Genomic DNA, 22288 nt, shown 5'->3' on the forward strand with positions numbered 1-22288 from the left:
CTAAAAATATTAACGGAAACCAAAAGACAAGTCTGTGGACTCTCAGATGGAATCAACCGATGACATGTCTGTATCCTGATCCCTTATCATTCAGCTCAAAAAGGCCATTAGAGAGTGTGGTCTAATAGTACTTAAACTTATTGTGTTTGATTAACAACTACTATTTTTTTCACAATGCAACAAAGCACTTCTTGACAGCAGTTCAGTACAACGTAGGGAATACTTTCATTCTAAGTAAGTACAATAGCCAACAGCTAACCTTCAGTCCCTCTTCTTTGTAACAATCTACCAGAATTATTTATTATTGCTCAGGTCCCCAAATAACCATATGTCAAATTTTTAAAAAAATGGATTGCTCAAGCTGAAGAAGTGATTAGCTAAGATCTTTTGGGTTAATATATTGTGGGTGCTTTCTTCCTCTGACAACCTCTCCCTGCAGCCCTCTTTGCAACGCCAGCTTGTGCTTATAATTATGCCAACATCGCTTTTGATTTAAGGACTCTGAGTCTTTGTCCTCACTATAAACAACAAGTAAATGTATGAACTGTGCAGCAAGAGAAAAATAAATAAAAGGACAACACATCAATATATGAGTCAAAGCCACATGACTAGATGAGCAGAGAGATTTGCAGAATGGCAGCAATCTGGAGGTTTCTCTTGCTTAACTAGTAGTGAAATACAAGCAGTCCAGTAAGCAAAAACCTGAATGGCGGTCCCAGGTTGACCCTAAGAATAATAAAGACTTGTGTCTGACTCACTTCCATAACCCCTTCTCCATCCCTGAAACTGGAAATGCTTGCAGTACCAGATCACATTGTCATGAAAGGTAAACATTACCCATCCCGACTCTAAACATTCATCTCTTAGAAATAGATTTCATGGGTAAGAATAGGTAAGTTTCTAGTTGAACAGTTGTCATGCATTTGACTTGCATTCAACAATTGTATCAGAAATTCTTTCTTAGTAAGTAACTCCATCACTTTATTTTGTAAACTGGTGTTATGTATGAAGTAAATAAAATAAGACCTGTTTCTTTGAGGATTTTCCCAGCAAAGCATTCATACTTAATTTTCATATCCCAATGGACAAGGTATTTGCCAAAAACCAACAATCGGAGCACACTTCAGAATATCGCAGAACTGCCATATTTACAAAGCCCAATGTTTGTCTAATAAGAGATGCAAGCAAATAACTATTATAAATAAATGGCATTAAAAACAACTATTTATCTTAAGTCTATTATATATTTAGATACACTACAAGTCATTTCCTATACTCATAAAACTGTCCAAGAGGAATATCAATCTGAGTTGAGTAAAAGCCACTAGGAAAAAGCCAAATTCTTCTTACAAGGTAATTGGTCCACATCATTCGGAGATAGTAATAATCTCCTCAGGGTTGGATTTTTATACCCTATTAGCTATCCAGTTAGTTGAATTGCTCTTCATTAAAAGAAATTCTCAACTATGGTTTAAATTCCACAAAACAATCTGTGTCTCACTTATCCTGGAGGACATGAACAAAAAAAGGTAGATGGAAATGATCTACAAAATTCAAATCTAACCTTTTTAGTATTCAATGTCATCATCTAAGACTGACTCTCAAAGTATGATTTTGGAAAATCCACCAGGTTCTTCCCCACCCCAGATTCCCCACATATTTACCAGCCAGATAGTCACTTGCCATTTCTTCACATGAGCTGATGGTCAGCTGGCAAAACCTTATTGCCACCTCAACCCGCAGCCCTCCATGTACCCTGATACTTGACCAGTATCCCTCAGCTCTGCTTCCTCATACACAGTTGACTGTCAGCTGATAAGAAAACATCTGCTGCTTCAAACAACACAAAATAGACAGCAATGTAAGATCTAACACTCAGAAAACTGAGAAATGTGAACAGGTCTTGATGGTGATTAACCAACTGTGATCAGCATGTGCCGTGTAAAGTGGACCTGTGATCTTGCACAAATAATTCACTCATCTCTTACCTCTTCAGGCCCAGAGATTTCTAGAGAAGGATATTCTTAAATTGACAAATCTATGTTAAAATGCCATGAGTTATATAAAATAATTCAAGTTAATAAATCAATAAATATGCCTAGATTAAATTTTTTAGAACAACCAAATTTTGGCACTTCAGTTCCAACCCTGCTTATGAAACTTCCAACACATTTTAAAGTGTCTCCATTTTCTCACACTCCAGCAGAGTAATTTCCTTTGAAACGTAAAGTAAGCGGTGACAAAGCCTTTATTCAGATATGGGAATGAAATCATTAACAACATTAGGATATTTTCCCTTCCTTTATGTAATCCAACATCTGGTTGGCATTTCCTAATCACAGGTGCAGGTTCAGGACAGTTCTTTTGAAGTTGGAATGTGTACAACTATGCAAAGTATTTACCCTATCCAGCTGTTCTTTCTCATGTCTGGAATGAATGTTATTTTTATAATAATGTTTTAAAGGAAATTTAAATTTAAATTTAAATATAATAATGTTTTAAAGGAAATTCTTTCATTCACACCTGATTTTATGATATGTAATTCTCGATACTGTTTTTTCTTGCAAAAGTTATTTCAAGGCCATGTTAAGCAGAAGTAATTCTGGCAAATGTAACAGTAATTCTCCTATGATGGTTTTGTCATGAAGTATGCCCCAACTGTTGAGCCAAATCCAAATTAAAAGTTATTCAGAGCTTCTCTTGCTTAAAAATCATGCCTCACAACTGCACTATAAGCAGAATTTATGAAACAAATGTAAACAATTCTTAGTAACAAATTTGATTAGACAGAAAAAAGGTTTGTTATCAGCAAATATATCAAAAAAATACATCCAATCAAGACTCACTGAAATCAAAGTTCATAATCATGTCCTAAGTAACAACATCATGTCAATCACTGAAAGGTCCTATTCTGTTCTATTCCATTCCATTTCATTCCATTCTATGCCAAAATTTAAAAAAAAGAAGATGATGTAACGTAATCAAGGGCAACCCAGTCATTCAATGCCCAATCATTACAGACAGTTGAGTATATTTAATTCCTGATTCAATACCTGGGGGGGAAAGCCTGGTCTTCAAGGCCTTATAAAAGGCCAACAGGGTTGGAGCCATAGAAATCTTGAGGATTATTAAAAGGGCAAGTGCTGTGACAGAGCAGACATGCCTGCCAGAATCTACCAGATGACACTGTTTTATTAAGGAGACTCAGAGCATTCCTTGTAGAATGTGTAAAGTCAATAGGCAGTCTTGTAAGTAACCTAGCCCTATGCTATGAAGGACTTCATAGGTAAAACAACCAGCACCTTAAATCACACCCAGTAGTTACTGGGAATCAATTTAGCTTGTGAAAGATTGGGGTTACATGAGTGTACTATTGTGCATCCAAAACTATCTATATTGCTGCATTCTGGACAAGTTTCGGCTTCCAGAAGCTTTTCAAGGACCATGCCCATGTAGAAAGTGTTATAATAGTAGAACAGGAGATGGCCATGATAGTGGTTATGACGGTAGAATAGGAGGTGAGTAATGCCTTACAATTCAGGAAATAGTGCAATTAGTGCACATGATTGATTTATGTAGCCTCTTGGGCACCGCTGCTACCTGCTTTTAAATAGGAGCCAAAAGTCCAAGAGGGCTTCCAAATCGGGCAACGATGCCCTATCCAGAAGTAAAGATAGGAACTCCCTTAATGCAGGAGACCTAACATACACAACTACTTAGTCTTCCTGGGTTAAGCTGGTTCTTCTCCAACCTGACCCATATAACCTCCAGACACTTGGGAAGGAACTTTGTCAGCATCATTTGATCAGCCAGGGATAGAGATGTTAAGTGTCATCAGCATACTGGTGATACTTAACCTCATAGTGGTGGATAATCTCACCCAGTGGCTTCATGTAAATGTTAGATAGAAGTGGAGAGAGGAAAGAGCACTGAGGGACTCCACAAGGCAGAACTTTAGGGCTTGATAAATTTATTTATTAAACTTATACTCCACTGCAATCTAATAAGTCTCAGATGCTTGCATAACTTAAAATATCTACTGTATGATTATAGGGATGACAAATAATATCATAAAATCCCTCCGAATAAAAGAATACAAGTGGAAAAATAAAAAATAAAAGATGGTACAGTGCTTAAAGTTAAGAGAATGACCTCTGAAATATCTCCATTTTTAATGTTAACAATGGAAGTCTATAAAAGTGTGGTAAAAAGCTAGCCCCATTATGACCAATATTTAAGCCCAAATAAGTACACACAGGATTGCAGCTAAAATATGCATCCTGACTCCATAATGATGCTAACAGAAAAGAGAAAAAGCTATGATTTATGGGGTACTACCAAGTAGAAGAAATAAGAACAAGAAAATTAACTACCACAGTTCCTTTCTAAAAAAAAACCCTCAGGAACCAGAGACATTGTCTTCATTTTATAAAGCTTACCTGTTATTGTAAGGTTAAAATGAATTCAATTTATTTTTTAAGATGAATAACAACTCTGTGCTCAAAGGCATATAGACGGATAAAATTTATAGTAATTAAAAATAATTAAAATAATACTAAATGTATTCACTGGCTGTAATTTAATCTATCAGAAAATAGCTTTTTAAAAATAATTATAATTATTTATAATTGGCTTTAATATTTAAAATATATGAATTTATGAGCATATTAAATTATACCTATAGAGAAATTAAAGCTTGCCAATACAACAACATTTGACATCATCTTTTCCATGCATGTCTCTCTACCACATAAAAATTCATAATTGGTCACCTTTACTAAAAGGCTAGAGGGCCACTGCATTATTGTTGATGAACTGGAAACCAACCCCTTTTATTGGATTGCATCAGGACTTACTACTTATGAGTAACTGAGATGACATTCCATTTATGCATACCTCCCCATCTAGCCACATGCTTTGTCCCCCTCGCTTCATTAATGTAGTGGACTCTGGCTCTCACTACAGTCACTACACGAACATGACAGTAAAAACAACTAAAACACTTCATCTTTCTATCCATCAGAAGTTTCACGCCTTAACAATGCACAATTTCCAGCTAATAAAGAGGTGCCGATTACCATTAGCTTATCTCACCAAAATGCCTTGCAGCACCATCAATACTACAGAGATAAATTATTAATTGTCCCAAGTAATTAAATTTATCAAATCCAAATAAATATTACTGGTATTTTATGTAACTGCTTTGAAGGCTCAGCTTCTGAAGGGACAGTATTGATCAAGCGAAGAAAGACAGATGTTTCCCCTGTTAGCAGCTGATGAGGTCTGGCTTTGCATTAATGTCAGAGGGAAGGCAGCTGACAAAGAGCCTCTGCAGAAGAGCAAACAGGCATCCCATCTATCCATTTCATAGAGAGACAAGTCAAATATTGAGAAGGCACATTTAATACATACATATATTCAAGTGACCCCCTTCTCTTGTGCCTAACACAGGCAGAAATACACTTTTAGCTTGAACAGTCGTAGCCCGCACCCTCCTTTCCTGTGCTCAGAGAAAGCAAGCACCACAGTGGATTGTACCTCATTAATCAATGCTAAAAATGTGCTCGGTTGGCTAGTAAATATTTAAAAGCCAGTGAGGCTGGATGTGTGAATCAATGGGAATGAAAGCTCCCTCTCCCCCCATTTCTTTTTAATTGGTCTGACCACCAATTTGTCTACAAGAACCTAGTTAGCAGGTAACAAGTAAAACTACCAGCTGGAAGCCTTTCTTGGTGGAAGGGGTCCAGCTGTGAACTAAACAATTGCACCTCAGCATTCCCCAGTGTGCTCCATGGATCTGAGATTGCTAAGAACTTTCTTTCATCCTCCTGTTTTCCTTCATTATCAAAGACTTAGCAGGTTAGAATCCAGCCCTCGTCACATGTCATACAAGAGATTCAATGATGCAACACTGAAACAGAACACCCCCCCCCCAAAAAAAAACATACTTTTTCTCTGCTAGTCTCTTCAGAAGGGTGATGGAGAATCTCTTGACAATATACATTTACACAGAGGAAATCATGTCTTAATAAAAAGATAAATAATGAAAAAAAATTATGAATTCCTAACATGAAGCAATTGCATGTTTTCATTCTAGTTTGCACTGATACTAATAAGAATCAAAGGAACACCATTTAAAAAGTATCTCTAGCTTTTAAAAGATTTTAAGTAAATTTTGCATTTTTAAAAAAATGACCAAAGTTGGCACAGGCATCATCTGGAAGTTATACAAAACATTTTACAAGACGGCTGCTATATCTTACTGTCGCAAAGAGAAATAAAAGACAAAGTGCCTAAAGGGAAAATGGAAGTACTCTACACAGGAATAGCACCCAAATTTTGTCCTTTAACAATCAAAGGCAGCAGTTAAATTTTAATTAGAAATTGGCTGCAGCTAAAAGTACTCATGTCTCTTCGAATTTCTTTAGGCAGCACATTTCCACCACAAATAAAATGTCTATATTATAGTATCACTGTCGCCACTGTGAGACTAGCATGCATTTCTCCAAAACAGAAGGTCCGTGACAGGTGTAATTTCACCAAACCTGAATTAAGCTCTGCACATAAGAAATATTTCAATATCTGTACTGATCTTACTAGGGGAGTGTTCTGCTAGAGTGCACCATAGTTGCCTAAAATATGCTGTGTTTTATAGTAAATATCACCTATTAATTTCTGTGATCATCATGAGCCCAAAAAATGGAGAGGCAGGAAGCCTAGGCATTTTTTAAAAAATATTTCTCCTTCTTAAGATATACACCTCATGCTGATTTCTCTACCGCATTAAATGGAAAGAAGGAATATGATCTTAAAGAGGATTTAATCCAGGCAATTAACAAATCCCCCCAATTGTTTTCCAGAGCTTCCATATCTATCTATCTTTGCGTGTGTTCCACTCTACATTATTTCTAAATCTTGCCAATAAGGAACAGAAAGAGAAAGAGGCTAATATAGGTGACATGTTAGCAGAAATGGGAGTCCAAAAAACCTGCATGCTGAATTATCCAAGTATGCTAGATAAACTGGCTGGATATGACAGAAACAGTCTAAAACTTGTGCAGGAAACCAGTCAGACAAAGCCTAAGAGCAATGTTTTTCAACATTGGCAATTTTAAGATATGTGGACTTCTTCACTTCATAGAAACTCTGCTGTTAGAAAACCAACTTCTAAACTTCTGTTAGAATTGTTTCAAAATTCTAAGCAGGTCTGCTGGCCCAAAGTTGACTGTAAATGAACTTACCAGAAAGTTGTAACCAAGTTAGGATAATAAAATGTTAGTTTCAATTTCAGTTCAGAAGGAGAATCTTATTAGTAAATGTCCTAAGATTGTCATAAACTGACATTTAGATTGTCCACTTGGACTAATCAAAATCCTTGCCATATTATACGCTGATCATGAGAAGTGAAGGCATCAGACAGAACCCATGGCATCTAAATTAGGCCACATATGTGAACGGTGGTAGGCGGTTCATGATGTTGTGACACATGCAATGTCACTTGCTCCCTGTTGTTGAATGTCCATTGTGAGAGGAGAAAATTGTTGGTTTCACCTGAATTCCAGATATATTAGGCTGATTCTTCTTAGCTCACATGTTTTTAATTTATTTTTAATGCACAATTTCTTTCTTTTTTTTCTTTGAATGTTTTTTGTCTAATAGTGTTTTATTTTTTGTAAAATTTCCTTTCCTTTCCTTTTTTTTGGGGGCTTTGCATTTTAACCTTCTAATTAAAATAATATTAAAAAATAACATATAATTGAGTCTAATATTCATATTCATAGCAATCCTTGATTTGTTGTGAACTCTTATATGAGTCTGACTCCAAAACTGAACCAGATACTTTTACCTTCTGCAACAGCAAAAAAATTGGCCACATAGAAACAGCATTCCAAGTCATGATTAAGAATTACTCTGATTAATCTCATTTTAAATATTAAATTCCATATATTTCCCAACCTTACATTTGAAAACAAATCATACACAACCACCCTTAAAGCTTTGGAAACATATCCCACAACAAAGCTATACCCTTGAAAACCCCATCGTGAAGTTAAGGGGAGGAGTTACGCCACTTCGAAAATGGTGCTCACTTCCAAGACCAGACCACATGGCCTAAGGATAGAGCAGTTTCTTCTTCTTCCCTAATGTGATCTGCAGAACTTCAAGATATGTAGCAAAAGGTAAGCAAGTGATTGGAGGGCCAAGATGGGGAGGATCAGCTGGGTGGCAAAGCAGGCTCAAAGCCTAAGGAGACTCCAAGAGGTGAGAAGCAGAACATGGAGTTCCTCAGGGAATGGGAGACACCTTGAAAGGCTTGGGGCAGGGACTGAGCGAGGCCTTCCAGAGGCTTCCCTGGGGCCCCTGAAGCACTCTTGCTCCACTCAATGACCACACTGGGGAGAAAGGGATGGGGGTTCATTAAGTGAGGTGATCACATGGGTGCTTCACCTGACAGCTGTGCAACTTATGACTATAATGGCCAAGCTTCATTACACTTGTCGAGGATTACCTGTACTACTGATTTTCTACAGTGCAACAGCCTGCAATGGGAGGGGGAGCACAAAAATTTTAAAGCCCCTAAGATGTAATAGACCCATTTCATCACTTAAGAAGTCCTCAAAAGCATTATTTTTTTTTACCTTAGCTTATGTTATGAAGTAGCCCTCAAAGAATTAAAAAAAAAAAAAACTAAATTACATCTCTTCACACACACACACACACACACACACACACACACACACACACCAAATTACCTACCCACACTTAAGAGGGAAAGAGACAGGTTCAAAAGCTACACAGTCTATATTCCAAAAATTAGTTGAAGCTATTTTACTACAGTATTGCAGTTCATGCTCCATTAGTTCATTAACAGGGTTACGTCAAATACCTGACCTTCGGACATTTCGTCGCGAACTAAAAACACATCTTTTTATCCACGCGGGGCTGGCTTAAATTAGTTTTAAGGGAAATTTTATTAATTTTAAATGGGGTTTTTAGTATGGAAATTTTTAATCTCAGGCTAATTTAATAAGTTTTTAAATGGTATTTTAATCTGTATATTGTATTGTTTTATTTTTTGCCTGTACACCGCCCTGAGTCCTTCGGGAGAAGGGCGGTATAAAAATTAAATAAAATAAATAAATAAATAAATAAACAGGAAAGGAACAAGAAATGAAAAAGGGGAAGCAGGTACCCCTTTAGATCCGAAAAACTAGCACATTAACTTACCCTTTGACTCCTCAACGTAACACCTGCAGACTTGAAATCTGGAAACTTGATGCCAGCTGTTTCAGGGACAGCCTAAAACAGAAAGACAATTCAAGGTAAATTGTGAAGGTAAAGCAAAAACCAGAGTTTCTTCCTATAAAAACACTTGTCAGAGATAAATTTGAAGTCAGATGAAAATCCTTCTGAGAATAATTGGAAGGATGTGATGGATAGGAAATGAATTTACCATACTGCTTCTAAACCTATCTACTATTCTAAATGTAATTGAAATTGTAACAGTGTGGCTTTAGTACATTAAGATAACAACAAACAGTAACAGTATAGCAGCTATACATAGCACCTATTCAAAATTATTCACAGCAAATGAGAATGTGATATGACAATGAAATCTGATTATATTTAGTTCATTCAAATACGGCATCTATGTAGTTCCAACTACATGTCTACACTATATTTGCTTCTGAATTTGATAGTGGTGTTAGACATTCATTCCTTAAATATTTAATAAACTTTCCTCAAAAACATTAGAAATGAAAGTGAGAATGATGCATAAAACTAATAGAAGTATTCCTTATGATGCATAAGCAGAAATATTCCTTAACAAAAGCTCAAAAGATGTGAACTCTTGGACTTGGATCAAGTATCATACTTAGGTATACGTGCTTATTCCCATATAAATGTATCTAGAATTGGCTTTTCAACAAGATAAAGCAGGTACATTTCACTGCAGAATTTTCTCACATAGACTAAAATTAAGCCCTATGGGGCTGTCTAGTTTTCTTGTGACATTATGACATCTTGTGACATTATGACATCTTGTGACACTTTTTGGACTGTATTTGGACTGTATCAGTAGAAAGAAAATAGAATTGGAAAGTGTGATATACTATTTTAGTAGAATTAGAATCATGTAACAAAACAAATATGTAGCATGCTTAAAAATTAACAGAAAAAGCTACTTTTTATTGAACTGAAATAGAAAACTACTATATTTTTTGGACTGTAAGACGCACCTGACTATAAGACACACCTAAATTTAGAAGAGGAAATCAACAAAAAAAAATTTTTGGCCTCCATGCACCCCATTTTCGGGCCTTTTCCAGCCTTTTTCTAGCCCATTTTTGTGGGGTTTTTTGGCCTGTTTTTTGGGGCTTTTTTGGCCCGTTTTCTAGGCTTTTTTGGCCCATTTTTGAGGCTTTTTTCAGGCTGTTTTTGAGGCTTTATTCAGAACATTTTTTTAAAAAAAATTGGCCAAAAATAGCCTTGAAAACAGGCCAAAAAAGCCTCAAAAATGGGCCAAAAAAAGCCTCAAAAATGGGCCAAAAAACCCCCTGAAAATGGGGTGTGCAGAGGCAAAAAAAACCCAGTTGGCGGGTGGGCGGGGCTTCGGCAATATTTGGTCTATAAGACACACAGATATTTTCACCCCCTTTTGAGAGACAAAAAAGTGTGCCTTTTAGTCTGAAAAATACAGTAATTTTAGAATGACTATTACAGATATTTTCATAAAATAGGATATATTTTTTCAAAAAATATTTTACTTTTGTGGGATGCTTTCTTTAATTGTTCTTTCTTTAATTGCTCAAAACTAGCCATCATCTACCAGATAAGGCAAAACATCTGAATCCATCCCTAAGGGGTTTTGTTTATATTAAAGGCAGCACTATTCCTATAAACTAAAATCCACGAGGTCTCTCATTAACCAGGCCTTTAAAAGTCAAATATTATTTATTTAGGGAATTAAGTATATTATTTCAAAATGTTTTGATTTGGGCATCTTATATTTTTACTTCAGTTCCTAACTTGAAGACTCATTGTCAAATCCCATATCAACCTTCATAGTATGACACCTATTGTAAAACTTTTTGCCTCATTCCTATGATTGTCTTTTCATAGTTTCCCAAGCAAATAATAACTCAAAAATGTGATATACATGATTGTGTAAACTAGGAAAAATATGCATAATATCTGTTATACAGGAAAGCATGAATTTTTCAACCTCCAGAAAATCAGTATCTACATCTATCTAATCCTTTTACCATTTAATTTCTGTATTATTTGCACCAAACATTCAACTTAATCTTTGCTCTCTCCTTATGCTTTATACTGCAGCAAATGTACCCAACTCATCATTCCTCACATTTTTCACAAAAAATATTTCCCTTCTAGCCATATATTCCCCATAATAAGCTAAGAATATAATGTATCTGCTGTTTAAACACTGCACTCACAAATGTTTCAATGACATAAATTCTTACATAAGTAAACTACAATTTTAAAAATATATGTGGGTGGGGGTGAATCCCCAACACCAAAAAATAAATTCAAGAGAATAGGCTCTATCACAGATTCTTTCTTATTCTGTCCCTCTTTTGCAAACAAATTCTACATCTGCTAAGATAGTCATGAAACTTTCATCATTATATAAATCCAGGCTTTTGTGTACTGTATTTTTCAGACTATAAGATGCACCGGTGTATAGAACAACACCAAGATTTCAAAGAGGTAAGCAAGAAAAAAAAGTTTTTGCCCTCCTTTGCCCCTAGGAGCACTTCGCAGGCCTTCCAAACCCTCTGCACGTCCCGTTTTTACAAAAAACGGGCTTGTTTTTCACCAGTTTTTTTCCAAAATGGGGACATTTTTGCCCTCCCCAACCCACAGGGGCACTCTGCAGGCCTCCCAAAGTCTCTGTGCGCCCTGTTTTTGCAAAAAAACAGGATGCATGGAGCGGGGCTTTGGGAGGCCAAAAATGGCTGTATTCAGTGTATAAGATGCACCAACATTTCCACTCTCTTTTAGGGGGGAGAAAAGTGTGTCTTATACTCCAAAAAGTATGGTATATCAAATATGATTTTTAAAACTACAAAATAGGGATATATTCAGTTTATTTGCTAACCATCTGGATTATATCTTTACCATCTTTAATGTTACAGTGATTCTACATAATGGGGCATCCCAACAAACCAGGGTCCAAATATTAATAATGATGGTAAATATGCTTGTCTTTGCAAACCTTTTTCTTTAGCCTATGCCAGGACCATGATACTTAAGCCACAGTTTCTCTTTCATTTCTGCATGTGGAAACTGCCATGTAACTATCTTCTATTGATCAGAACTAGAACTAGAAACTAAATCTATAGCCAAAACCTTTATAAAATAAACCTTTATTTTGAACTTCAGAAGTGATAAAAAAGGAACTGCAGAGCATCTACTGCAAAAAGTGCACAAGATAAGGGTGCACAATCACATTGCTCATTCACATTTTAACAAACGATGACTTCTTGGAAAAACCCTATTACATCTGAATGGAATCAGAAAGAAAAATATGGTGCTGTTTCAATGGGCTGATGGATCTTATCCACTTTCTTCACAGCTGGGTGATCCAATTTTTTTTACTTAGAAACTGCTCAACGGTATTAAGGACAGAAAAGCTATCAAATACCACAGACTTGCTTATTGGAAAAAGAAAGACAATCCCCGCCTCCACAAACCCTCATAGCTCACTAGAAAATGGAGGTGATCTAGAAACTTCATATACCTTTCTTCAAAAGAAAAACTATTATCAGCTCTTGATCTTTCTTTTACTCCTCCTGAACACCGTCTTAGAAGGTGTGTGAACTCTGCATGAGTTGGTTCATATATTTGCCAAAATCAACTATCCACTGAAGACAAATCCAACGGTCAAGGGAATGAAACACACAAGAGAATTTCCTGGTATCACGTTCAGATATTCTTACTTTGTATCTAGACAAAACCTATAGAATTTTTTTTTTTAATTGGCCAAGTGTGATTGGACACACAAGGAACCCGTCTTGGTGCATATGCTCTCAGTGTACATAAAAGAAAAGATACGTTCATCAAGGTACAACATTTACAACACAATTGATGATCAATATGCTACGAAACACATCAAATTCTATGTACTCAAGCTGCAAGCAAAGGAAAACCTCATTTTCTATGCAGGAAACTTGCAAACCAGTTATTCTGTCTTTGCTGAATACTGGAGAGTAGATAAACGAACCCCTTTTAATACCTGAACCTGTATCAGTAGGCCAAAATATGTTAGTGTTAATTAATTAAATTTCACACCCAGGACAATTTGCAGTCAAAGCCAAAACAATCTATTATAAAAATAACAGGAAATATCAAATCACCTGCCATGCATGTTAGATCCTGTATACTAAGCACTGTGGAAGCATCTAAACTTTATTGGGTTTGAGATAAGTTTTAGGGTAATTCTTACTATTTCCCCTCAACAATTTTTCACTGAATCCGTAACGAGACTATAGGGCAAGTTCACTCCCTCCCCACTGCACAACCTGCTTTTGCCACATCAGAGCAACTAAATAAGTTGCTGTACCTCACATGCAAGCATGAGCTGTAAAACCTTCAACCTCAATTGACTCTTTGGTAAATGACTTCGCTTTGTTAAGATGATCTGATACAGTCCTCAATTCAAATTGTTAGTTAAAATGCAATTTAAAAAAAAAAGAAAAAGCAGTTTCCTGCTACAGTTGATAATTTACTCCTAATGGACTCTGTCATGGTTGAAACAGCACTTTTGCCACAACATAAACTGCCTTTAGAAAATCTGAGGTGTTTACTTCCATGCAGGCATAAGGACCCCAGGCAATATTGTGGGAAGCAGCCAGATATACCTAAAGCAAGTTGAATGGCTACTTAATTCTACATGTACTAGAATAGAATAGCCTGTCTAGTCAGGGATTGATGACTAAGAAGCTAAGAGAAACTGAAGCCACAGATTTCAAATTTTCAAGACCTTAAATCTTAGTCTACCCAGTGGATTTACTGAGGTCCCATCTTAATCACTGAAAGGAAGAACCTTTTCCAAATTATATGGCACATTGCCATTCCACACTATTTAAAAAAATCTAACCACCATTTTAAGATTATAAGTGAGATATTCAAGAGTGATAGGTAAAAAGTGTTAAACAAGGACTCAAGGTCAAAGTTGCTCCCTAAATTATCCAATCTTGTCTACCATCTGCAATTTTCAGGAAAATGTCATTCTGCAATGGGGTGGGGGTGGGGGAATATGCTCAGTAGCCTATAGGTGATGGCTTCAATTATTCTTTAACCCTGTCACTTATCCCGAACCTTAGAAACTCACTGTCAGCACTAAGAGGAGATAATGTTTTTATTATTAATCATCTAACAGTAAGTTTTCTACCTGGCAACAAGTTACATGCTTTAGCAATTCAGACTTTATAAATTCCAGTGTGAATTGTTCTGGTCCTCCCGAGTCAATCAGAACAATTATCTTCTACTTATTTATCCTACTGTGTGGAGATGGTAAACATATTATTGCTAAGGTTTATAAATGTTACTGAAGTTGAATTTGGAAAGTGAACATGTATGTTTCAGTGAGCAAGGAACTTTGGATATAATGTAAAGCTTGAACAATGGAAGAATATGTGGATGAAAGGTTTAAAATCTACACTAAATTACAATTTAAAAGAAAAATTTTATAAGATGATGTATTTAACACCAGATAAGTTATCAAGAATGTATAAAGGTACTGTACTTTAAATGAATGTTCGAAATGCAAATGTAAAGAAGGGACTTTTTATCATTTGTGGTGGACATGTGATAAAGCAAAAAAAAATATTGGAGTAGGATTCATATTCTAATACAGAAGATTCTTAAAGTGAATATAAAGATAAAACCAGAAACTTTTCTTTTGGGTTTAATGGAAAAATATTTGGGGAAAAAATGGAACTTTGACGTTATATATGTTGATGGCAGCAAGATTACGTTATACACAAAAATGGAAGGACACTTTGATCCCCACAATGGAAGAACGGTTGCAAAAGTTGATGGAGTTAGCAGAGATGGCTAAACTGACTACTTTGATTGAAGAAAAAAACACAATTACTTTTGTTTCTACTTGGAAACCGTTTCTGGACTTTGTGCTTCAGGTGGAAAAAAATGAAACTTTGACTTTGGGTTTTACCAATTAGATTGTTGATATAGAAATAGCTAATTTATACTACTATGTAAAAGTAAAAAATTGAGGTTTGATGTCTTATTTTCTTATTTTACTGCACCAAAGAGAATCGGGTGACAATGCCTTTTCTTTCTTTTCCCTTCTTTTTTGCACTCTTTCCTTCCCTATTCCGTCTCCTATTTTTCCTACTATTTGTTTTTGTATTCTGGATTTCCTATTTTTATCGTGTACATTTTAAGGGAAATCATCTTTAAAAGGACATTAAGATCTAGATTTAATAATAAATTTAAGGATGTAATTAATTTTATATTAATATTAAATGATTATTATATGGATCTTCTTTTTCTTTCCTTTTGTTAAATTAGCTTTTTTTCCATTTTTATGTTTAGTTTATTTGAATTATTATGTTATTTTCTTTCTGTATAATCACTATTTCTTTATATGAGTTCATGTCTTGCCTATATTTTAATATTAACTTATTTAAAAGAAATATTTGTATTTATGTAAAATATTTTATGTGTGTTTACTTTAAAAGAAAATACATTCCAATGTTAAACAGGAATTTGTACATTAATTTTTGGAAACAGGAAAGAAAGAAATCAATGATCAAATGCAATTGTAAATAGACTGCTCCATCCAACTTTAGTATTCACACTTACAGCTTAAAATTGGCATTTTTCACTGACCATGTTTGTTGTGCAGAATGACACAGTGGAGAGTTACTTCCTGACTGTGTATTCACAATGCCCCTTGAGAGGGTTTGTCTTAAGCCCACTTTATCTCCTTTCCAGCCTAGCAATTTCAGTTCCTTTCCTCCCATCTTAACTGGGGCCATTCTGCAGCTTCCTGTATGACTGCTGCAAGAGATATTAAGGTCTGAAAAGAAATAAAACAAATTGCCCAAGAAAAACTTATACAGACAACTAACCACTCCAGGCACTGAAATAGTAAGATAGCACCATAAGAAAATGAGCAAGGGAAGTGTAAGATGTTTACAGGTTTCTCGGTCTCCTTTTTCTGTGGCAGCTTTTTCTTAGGTGCCTTGCGCTCTGCACGTCTTTGTTCAGTGGTTGTGTCAGCAGCTGTAATGAGTTTTTGCAAATCTTGTGTCCGCTTCTCCCTCTCTTTCTTCCTAGCTTCAATTTTCCGCAACTCCTGGATTAGATATTCTTCTTCTGCCACCTACAAATGAAAAAGAGGTAATGCAGCAGAATTACATGATGAGTAAAGCTATATTGGAGAGCCACCTAATGGCAACAATTTTGTATCTAGATTAGGATCCCCTGTTCTATGATTTTCTAGGGAATATGTGTCTGTCTGTCTCTTAATCAGTCAGTCAATCAAGCTAGCTAGCTAGCTAGTAGCTAGATATATGCTGCCTCAATAAAAAAATGACTCTATGAGCAAACTATTTGAAAAAGATGGTTTGCAATACATTGGGGTGTGTGTGTTGTGTGTGTGTGTCTGTCTGTCTGTCTGTCTGTGTCTGTGTCTGTCTTTCAGGTCAGTCAGTCAGTCAGTCTTATATCTAGATTTATGCTGCCTCAATAAAAATGACTCTATGGGCCAATTATTTGAAAAAGATTATTTGCAATAGACAGGATAAACTGGCAAGCAGAAGCAAAATGCATTTCTAATCATATACATACAGTTCTGCCACAGCTGCCACAGAAACCTGGCAAATTGCGAGTACATTAACAACTCAAAAAGAGGCGTTTTCTATGTACTCCAGTGCACTGTGAAGTACTGCTTTCAAATGCTCTGCATGCCCCTTTAAAGTAATGCTGCAAAGATCACATGACATATTCTTTTCCATAGATAGTTATAGGTTTAGTTACCATATTATTCTCTTTTGGAGTGAGCAATGTTATATAAAGCTCATAAACAGAACAAGAAATAAGTCAAATAAATTAACAGCCTCAGTTAAGAAAAGAAATGAAATATATAATCTAATCTAGTAGATACAGCAACGTTCATTATCCTAAAAACCATATTTGCTTCCACATCTACTATGTCCATATACTGTTTCATGCACTACCATTTATACTTTCTATGCCTTCTCAATCTTGTTCTTCCTTTCAATCCACTCACTCTTCCTATTTGTTTTATGATTTTATATTGTAAGCTGTCTAGAATATAGAAAATATAAATTACTGTGCACAAAAAGAATTTTGCTTTACATTCTTTCCCTCTATATCAGAGGTGTCAAATTGGCAGAAGCATCATGAGCAGGCCATGCCCACCCTGGCTCTGCAAAGGCAAAAACATCGCAAAATGTCATGTGATGCGATTGAGTTTGACACCCGTGCACTATATGATGAAACAATTGCATTTAAATTATTTTTAGGTTTCTTATAATATACCCAACTCAATATAGTGTGAGCAGAAGCGTGTTTATTATATACGTTTGTTTTTTTCTAAAGAATAATTTATTCATTCTTCACAACAAATCCTATACTATCCATTACCTTTCTACTAGCATTTACATGTTAAAATTTCTTAATTCATTTTTTTGATCTTCAGTAAGCATTCTATCAGGATCTACCACTCATGCCCTTGTTGTAATATGTAAACTATCTTAATCGTTGCTACCTTTTCAGATCCATGTTCCTTGTTGCATCACACAGTCTATCAAACATTTACTGCAAATCATTCAAGTTTCTAGCCAACATGGCATACTGTACATAGAAAGTATTACACATACATACGCACACACACTGAGACCTCCAAGCAACATACCTCTATCATCATGAAAAGCACTCCTTATATTTTTCCATAAATATACTGAACACCAAGGAGATATCATACATTTTGTCTCACTCTGCTCAAAGAACAATCATCTGATAATCGTTCTATTTATTCTAACACAGGATTTCCACCAAATATTGTCCTTATTGCATTGGTGAACCAACTTTCTATTCTGCAATATTACAATACTTTCCATAATTCAAGACTTTCAATTTTACAGCTTAGAATTTTCAGTGACTTGCCTAGGGTAAAGCAGTTGCCAAATTTTGGTCATATTGTCTCTTCTACCTTTTTGATCAGAATCCTGCCAAATATCTTCTCAAGCACACTAATCCACAGGTAGCTTTTGTACTTTTGCTTTGTTTTTCTTTGTATAGGTAAACAATAACAGCGCTGACCCAAGTGTCAGGCAGTCCTCACATATATATATATTAAACAAAGCACATGCACCGACATAAGGAAACCATACCCACATTTTAACATACATTTTCACAGAATTGATGAATACTTTGTCCTTAGTTTCTCTCTTATAAATTAACCTTTAAAGGGTTTGCTTTAATTTAACTCCTTGATATATCACTTTTATTTGCATGCAAATTTCTAAATACTTTTTCCAATCAGGATTGTAAGCAAAATTAACTGGTTCCAGGGCGGGTAAGGGGCAATCCAGTGAGGGATTAACCTGCTTGTGACTGTTCTTCCTGCCATGGGGCTCTCCAGAAAATGGTCCTCCACCTTACACTTAGTCCTTGTCATTGCAGACTCTTTGGGTGAGACTATTTTGCTACCACTTTGCTCCTGTTACCATGAAGCCCACCATGGTCATACATTAAAGGTCACTAGTTTTGTTTTTTGTCTCAGGATGGACATAACATGATCTGAAACTGGAGAGTATTGAAGTTTAATCCTTTATTGATAGATGACTTTCTGACTGCCACAAATTTGATATAATAACCTCTCCTCTAAAAAGGAGAAGGGACCATTAGATACTACCCCAGATACCTAATGGATTCCACAGGTTTTCAGAGAACTCTTAGAAGTGCAGTATGCAGTTCAACAAAGGTTACCAATTGAAATAAGATGCCCGGGGCTTTAGCTTGGATTGAACTGGATGTGCATATGTTTGCTATTGTTCCTTGATTTTCTAAGGCATCCAGAAAGATGAAATGACAGGGGGACACCAAAATCCCAAAGGGAGAAAGTTTGAGTTTCTCCCTGATATGATTAAGTCTACAGTGGCAATTCGGGTAGCAAAAAAACCCCCCAAAAAACCAATAATACTTTTCCTATCTTATTTTACTGGCTGAATGCCTCCCCATTTGTAGAACAACTAATTTCCTTTTAGGGAAAAATGTTTACCTGGACTACTTGAAATGCTGCTGTGAGCAATTTCATGACATTTAGTGGACAGATCAGTTAAATTTAGGAGTAGAACTTAACGGATAGCGTTAAGATGATAAGGGATTTCTCTTCTGATACAATTTGAGCCTGTGAATCCTGTGGAAGTGGAAAGGGCCCTCTGCACTATTAATTCTGCCACTTCACAGTTGGAGAAGAAATGTGGTAGAATTGCTGACCCAGTACCTGGTGATTATCAGGGTCTGCATGGGAAGGAACAGACTTAAACAGAGTGGCTTCAGGTTTATGAGCCTACATCTCTTTATCTCTGAACAGGATTATAGTTCCCATTCATAAATTGTCCACAATTTGTGAGTTCCTATAGACTCACAGCTCCTGCTTAAAAATCAGATGGTAGATATGACTAGGAGGGCTTTTGCACATTTCCATCTGGTCCATCATTTGTAATAATTCTCATGGGGAATCCTTGCTCATGATCACTTCCCTGTTGGACTATTGTAATGTGCTCTACGTGGCTTCTGAAGAAGACCTGGAAGTTACAGCTGGATACAGAATGTGGGAGGTCAGGGAATGGTCAAAATGCTCCAATATATTTGCGTAACTCTTCTGCTTTGGAAGTTCCACTGATTACCAATGGGCTTCTGGGTACAATTTAAGGTGCTAGTTATCATCTTTAAGACCATATCTACCTCTGAACCTGGTTATTTGAGAGACTGCATCCTGTGGCATTTATTTACCCAACCAACCAGGTTTTATGGGTTTAACTATCTCCAGTTCCTGTCTCTCTATCATCTGACAAGGCCTCAGAAGTGGGCTGTTTCCATCATTGCTCTCTTTCTCTGAAAGTCCCTTCCAATGGTTGATTCATTCCTCCTGTACTTTAAAAGGGGCCGGGATAGCTCAGGCTGTTAAGAAGCCTGTTATTAGAACACAGTAGCCTGCAATTACTGCAGGTTCAAGCCCGGCCCAAGGTTGACTCAGCCTTCCATCCTTTATAAGGTAGGTAAAATGAGGACCCAGATTGTTGGGGGGGCAATAAGTTGACTTTGTAAAAATATACAAATAGAATGAGACTATTGCCTTATACACTGTAAGCCGCCCTGAGTCTTCGGAGAAGGGCGGGATATAAAATGTAAACAAATAAACAAAAAAGATTAGTAAGAATTTCCATTCTTACTAATCTTTTTAAAGTACATCCATCATCTAGCTCAGGGGTGCCAAACTTGCAGCCCGCGGGCCAGATGCATCACATGCTGACCCTGCCCCGCCCGGTTTAGTGAAGGGGGAAAAGTCCTGATACATCATGTGACGCCACCATGACGCCGCGACTTTGAACTTATCATTAGCTATTAAAAGAGCCTTAAAGAAACCATACTTTCTCTTCGTTTACACAGTAGACATTCACATTTGCAGTATTCATTATTACCTCTTAATATTCCACTAACCCAAATACTTACTTCCTTGAGACCTCTAGCAGTATTTCCTGCTAATGTTAAGAATGATGTTAATCTGTTTGAACATTTTCTGGCCAGTGTGCCACAAATGCAACTAAAGCACAGTTTTAACCAAAGCGCACTCCTACCATTCTATGCAAACTAGGATATCTAATCCAAAGATTGTTTTGCAAGTTAACATGTATTGGCCACATTCCACCACCCACAGGTTCACATACTTAGGATGCTTTAGACTTTGGATTTTTTCCTATGGAACATTTAAAGGTCTAGGAAGCCTTTCAAGTTGCAGATCTTGCAGCACTATATACCATGGTTCAATGACCCATCGCCTTCCCAAAGTTCTCTTATCTATATTCTTGATCATAATATACACATTTGATGTCCTTATACCAGATCAATCAACTGTTGTCTCATGCCTAAATCTCTTAACAAAAATATATTTCCAAAATAAAATAAGGTGGCAGTGTTTAATAACAGCATAATTATGCAAATGTTCACCTTTTAATGAGAAAATTATCCAAAATTAAAAAGTAGATTCTCATTAAGTAGCACACTATTCAATAACCTATTTCAGGTCTTCTCAAACAAACACTGAGTAGCATTTTTAAACAAAGTATGTTCATATTCACATAACCGTTACTGATCTTCAAACAATGGAAGTGTATTATATAATGTTACTAATTATTATCAAGCGGAATCATGTTAATGCAGTGATTCCCAAAGTGTGAGCCGCGGCTCCCCAGGGAGCCGCGCTATCGTCATGGGGGCGCCGCGGAATATCTGCGCCCGCTGGGTCTGGCGCTGATGCGCCATTTCTGGGGCGTCTGGTGCGCATGCGCAGTTGCAGGTCGGATTTCCGGGGGAGCCGCGGGCGAAAAAGATTGGGAACCTCTGTGTTAATGATTTCAAAGGATAATCGAACTAACAACCACTGGCCATTGCTACTGCTCTGGCACTAATTCATTACCTGTTCTGGTGTTCGGTTGTACAGCCTTTCTAATTGTTCCTTCCGGCGCCTCTCATGGCCAGCATCAAAGACAGGAATTTTCAGGTCTGTACCTGGAGCTGCACGAATATTGGCTAACTTTGCACAGATATGATAATAACGCTCCTTCAGGTCTTCTACTGACCGTTTCTAAGTTCAGAACAAGGGTTAAAAATAGAAATGATTAAGAGATTAGGGATAAAGGAACATATATATTTGTTATATGACTACAACTAGCACTGATACATTATGAGAATAAGATTTACTGGTACAGGTTTGTAGTATAAAGTTACATATGATTCTTATGTAGAATGTGAATATCATTAATTTAATGGTGAAAAGAAGAGGCAGTACATATTCTTTCCAATGTTCAATGTTATTAAAAATGTACCCTTACAAACATCTTTATCATTTAGCATTTGTTCTTGAAAACCTACAACAAGGACAATTCAAGGAATCAGAAACAAGAATATGAATCTGCTGAGGCTTCCATATTTGATTAAACAATCATTCTCCAAAATTATCTAATCAGGGCAATTCTTGTTG

General features: G+C 36.3%; 1 protein-coding gene across 3 annotated transcripts in view; it reads right to left on the reverse strand.

Moving 5' to 3' along the window:
* Positions 1-22288, reverse strand: part of DMAP1 (DNA methyltransferase 1 associated protein 1) — a 45025-nt gene that overhangs the window by 15171 nt on the left and 7566 nt on the right. For all 3 annotated transcript variants that reach the window (XM_058177037.1, XM_058177038.1, XM_058177036.1), the window contains 3 exons: positions 21725-21892; positions 16193-16378; positions 9229-9300 (listed from right to left, as the gene is read on the reverse strand). In XM_058177037.1, the coding sequence (XP_058033020.1) occupies positions 9229-9300; positions 16193-16378; positions 21725-21892 (426 nt within the window). The remainder of the gene's footprint in view (positions 1-9228; positions 9301-16192; positions 16379-21724; positions 21893-22288) is intronic.

The sequence above is a fragment of the Ahaetulla prasina genome, chromosome 3, assembly GCF_028640845.1.
Source record: "Ahaetulla prasina isolate Xishuangbanna chromosome 3, ASM2864084v1, whole genome shotgun sequence".
Taxonomy (NCBI): domain Eukaryota; kingdom Metazoa; phylum Chordata; class Lepidosauria; order Squamata; family Colubridae; genus Ahaetulla; species Ahaetulla prasina.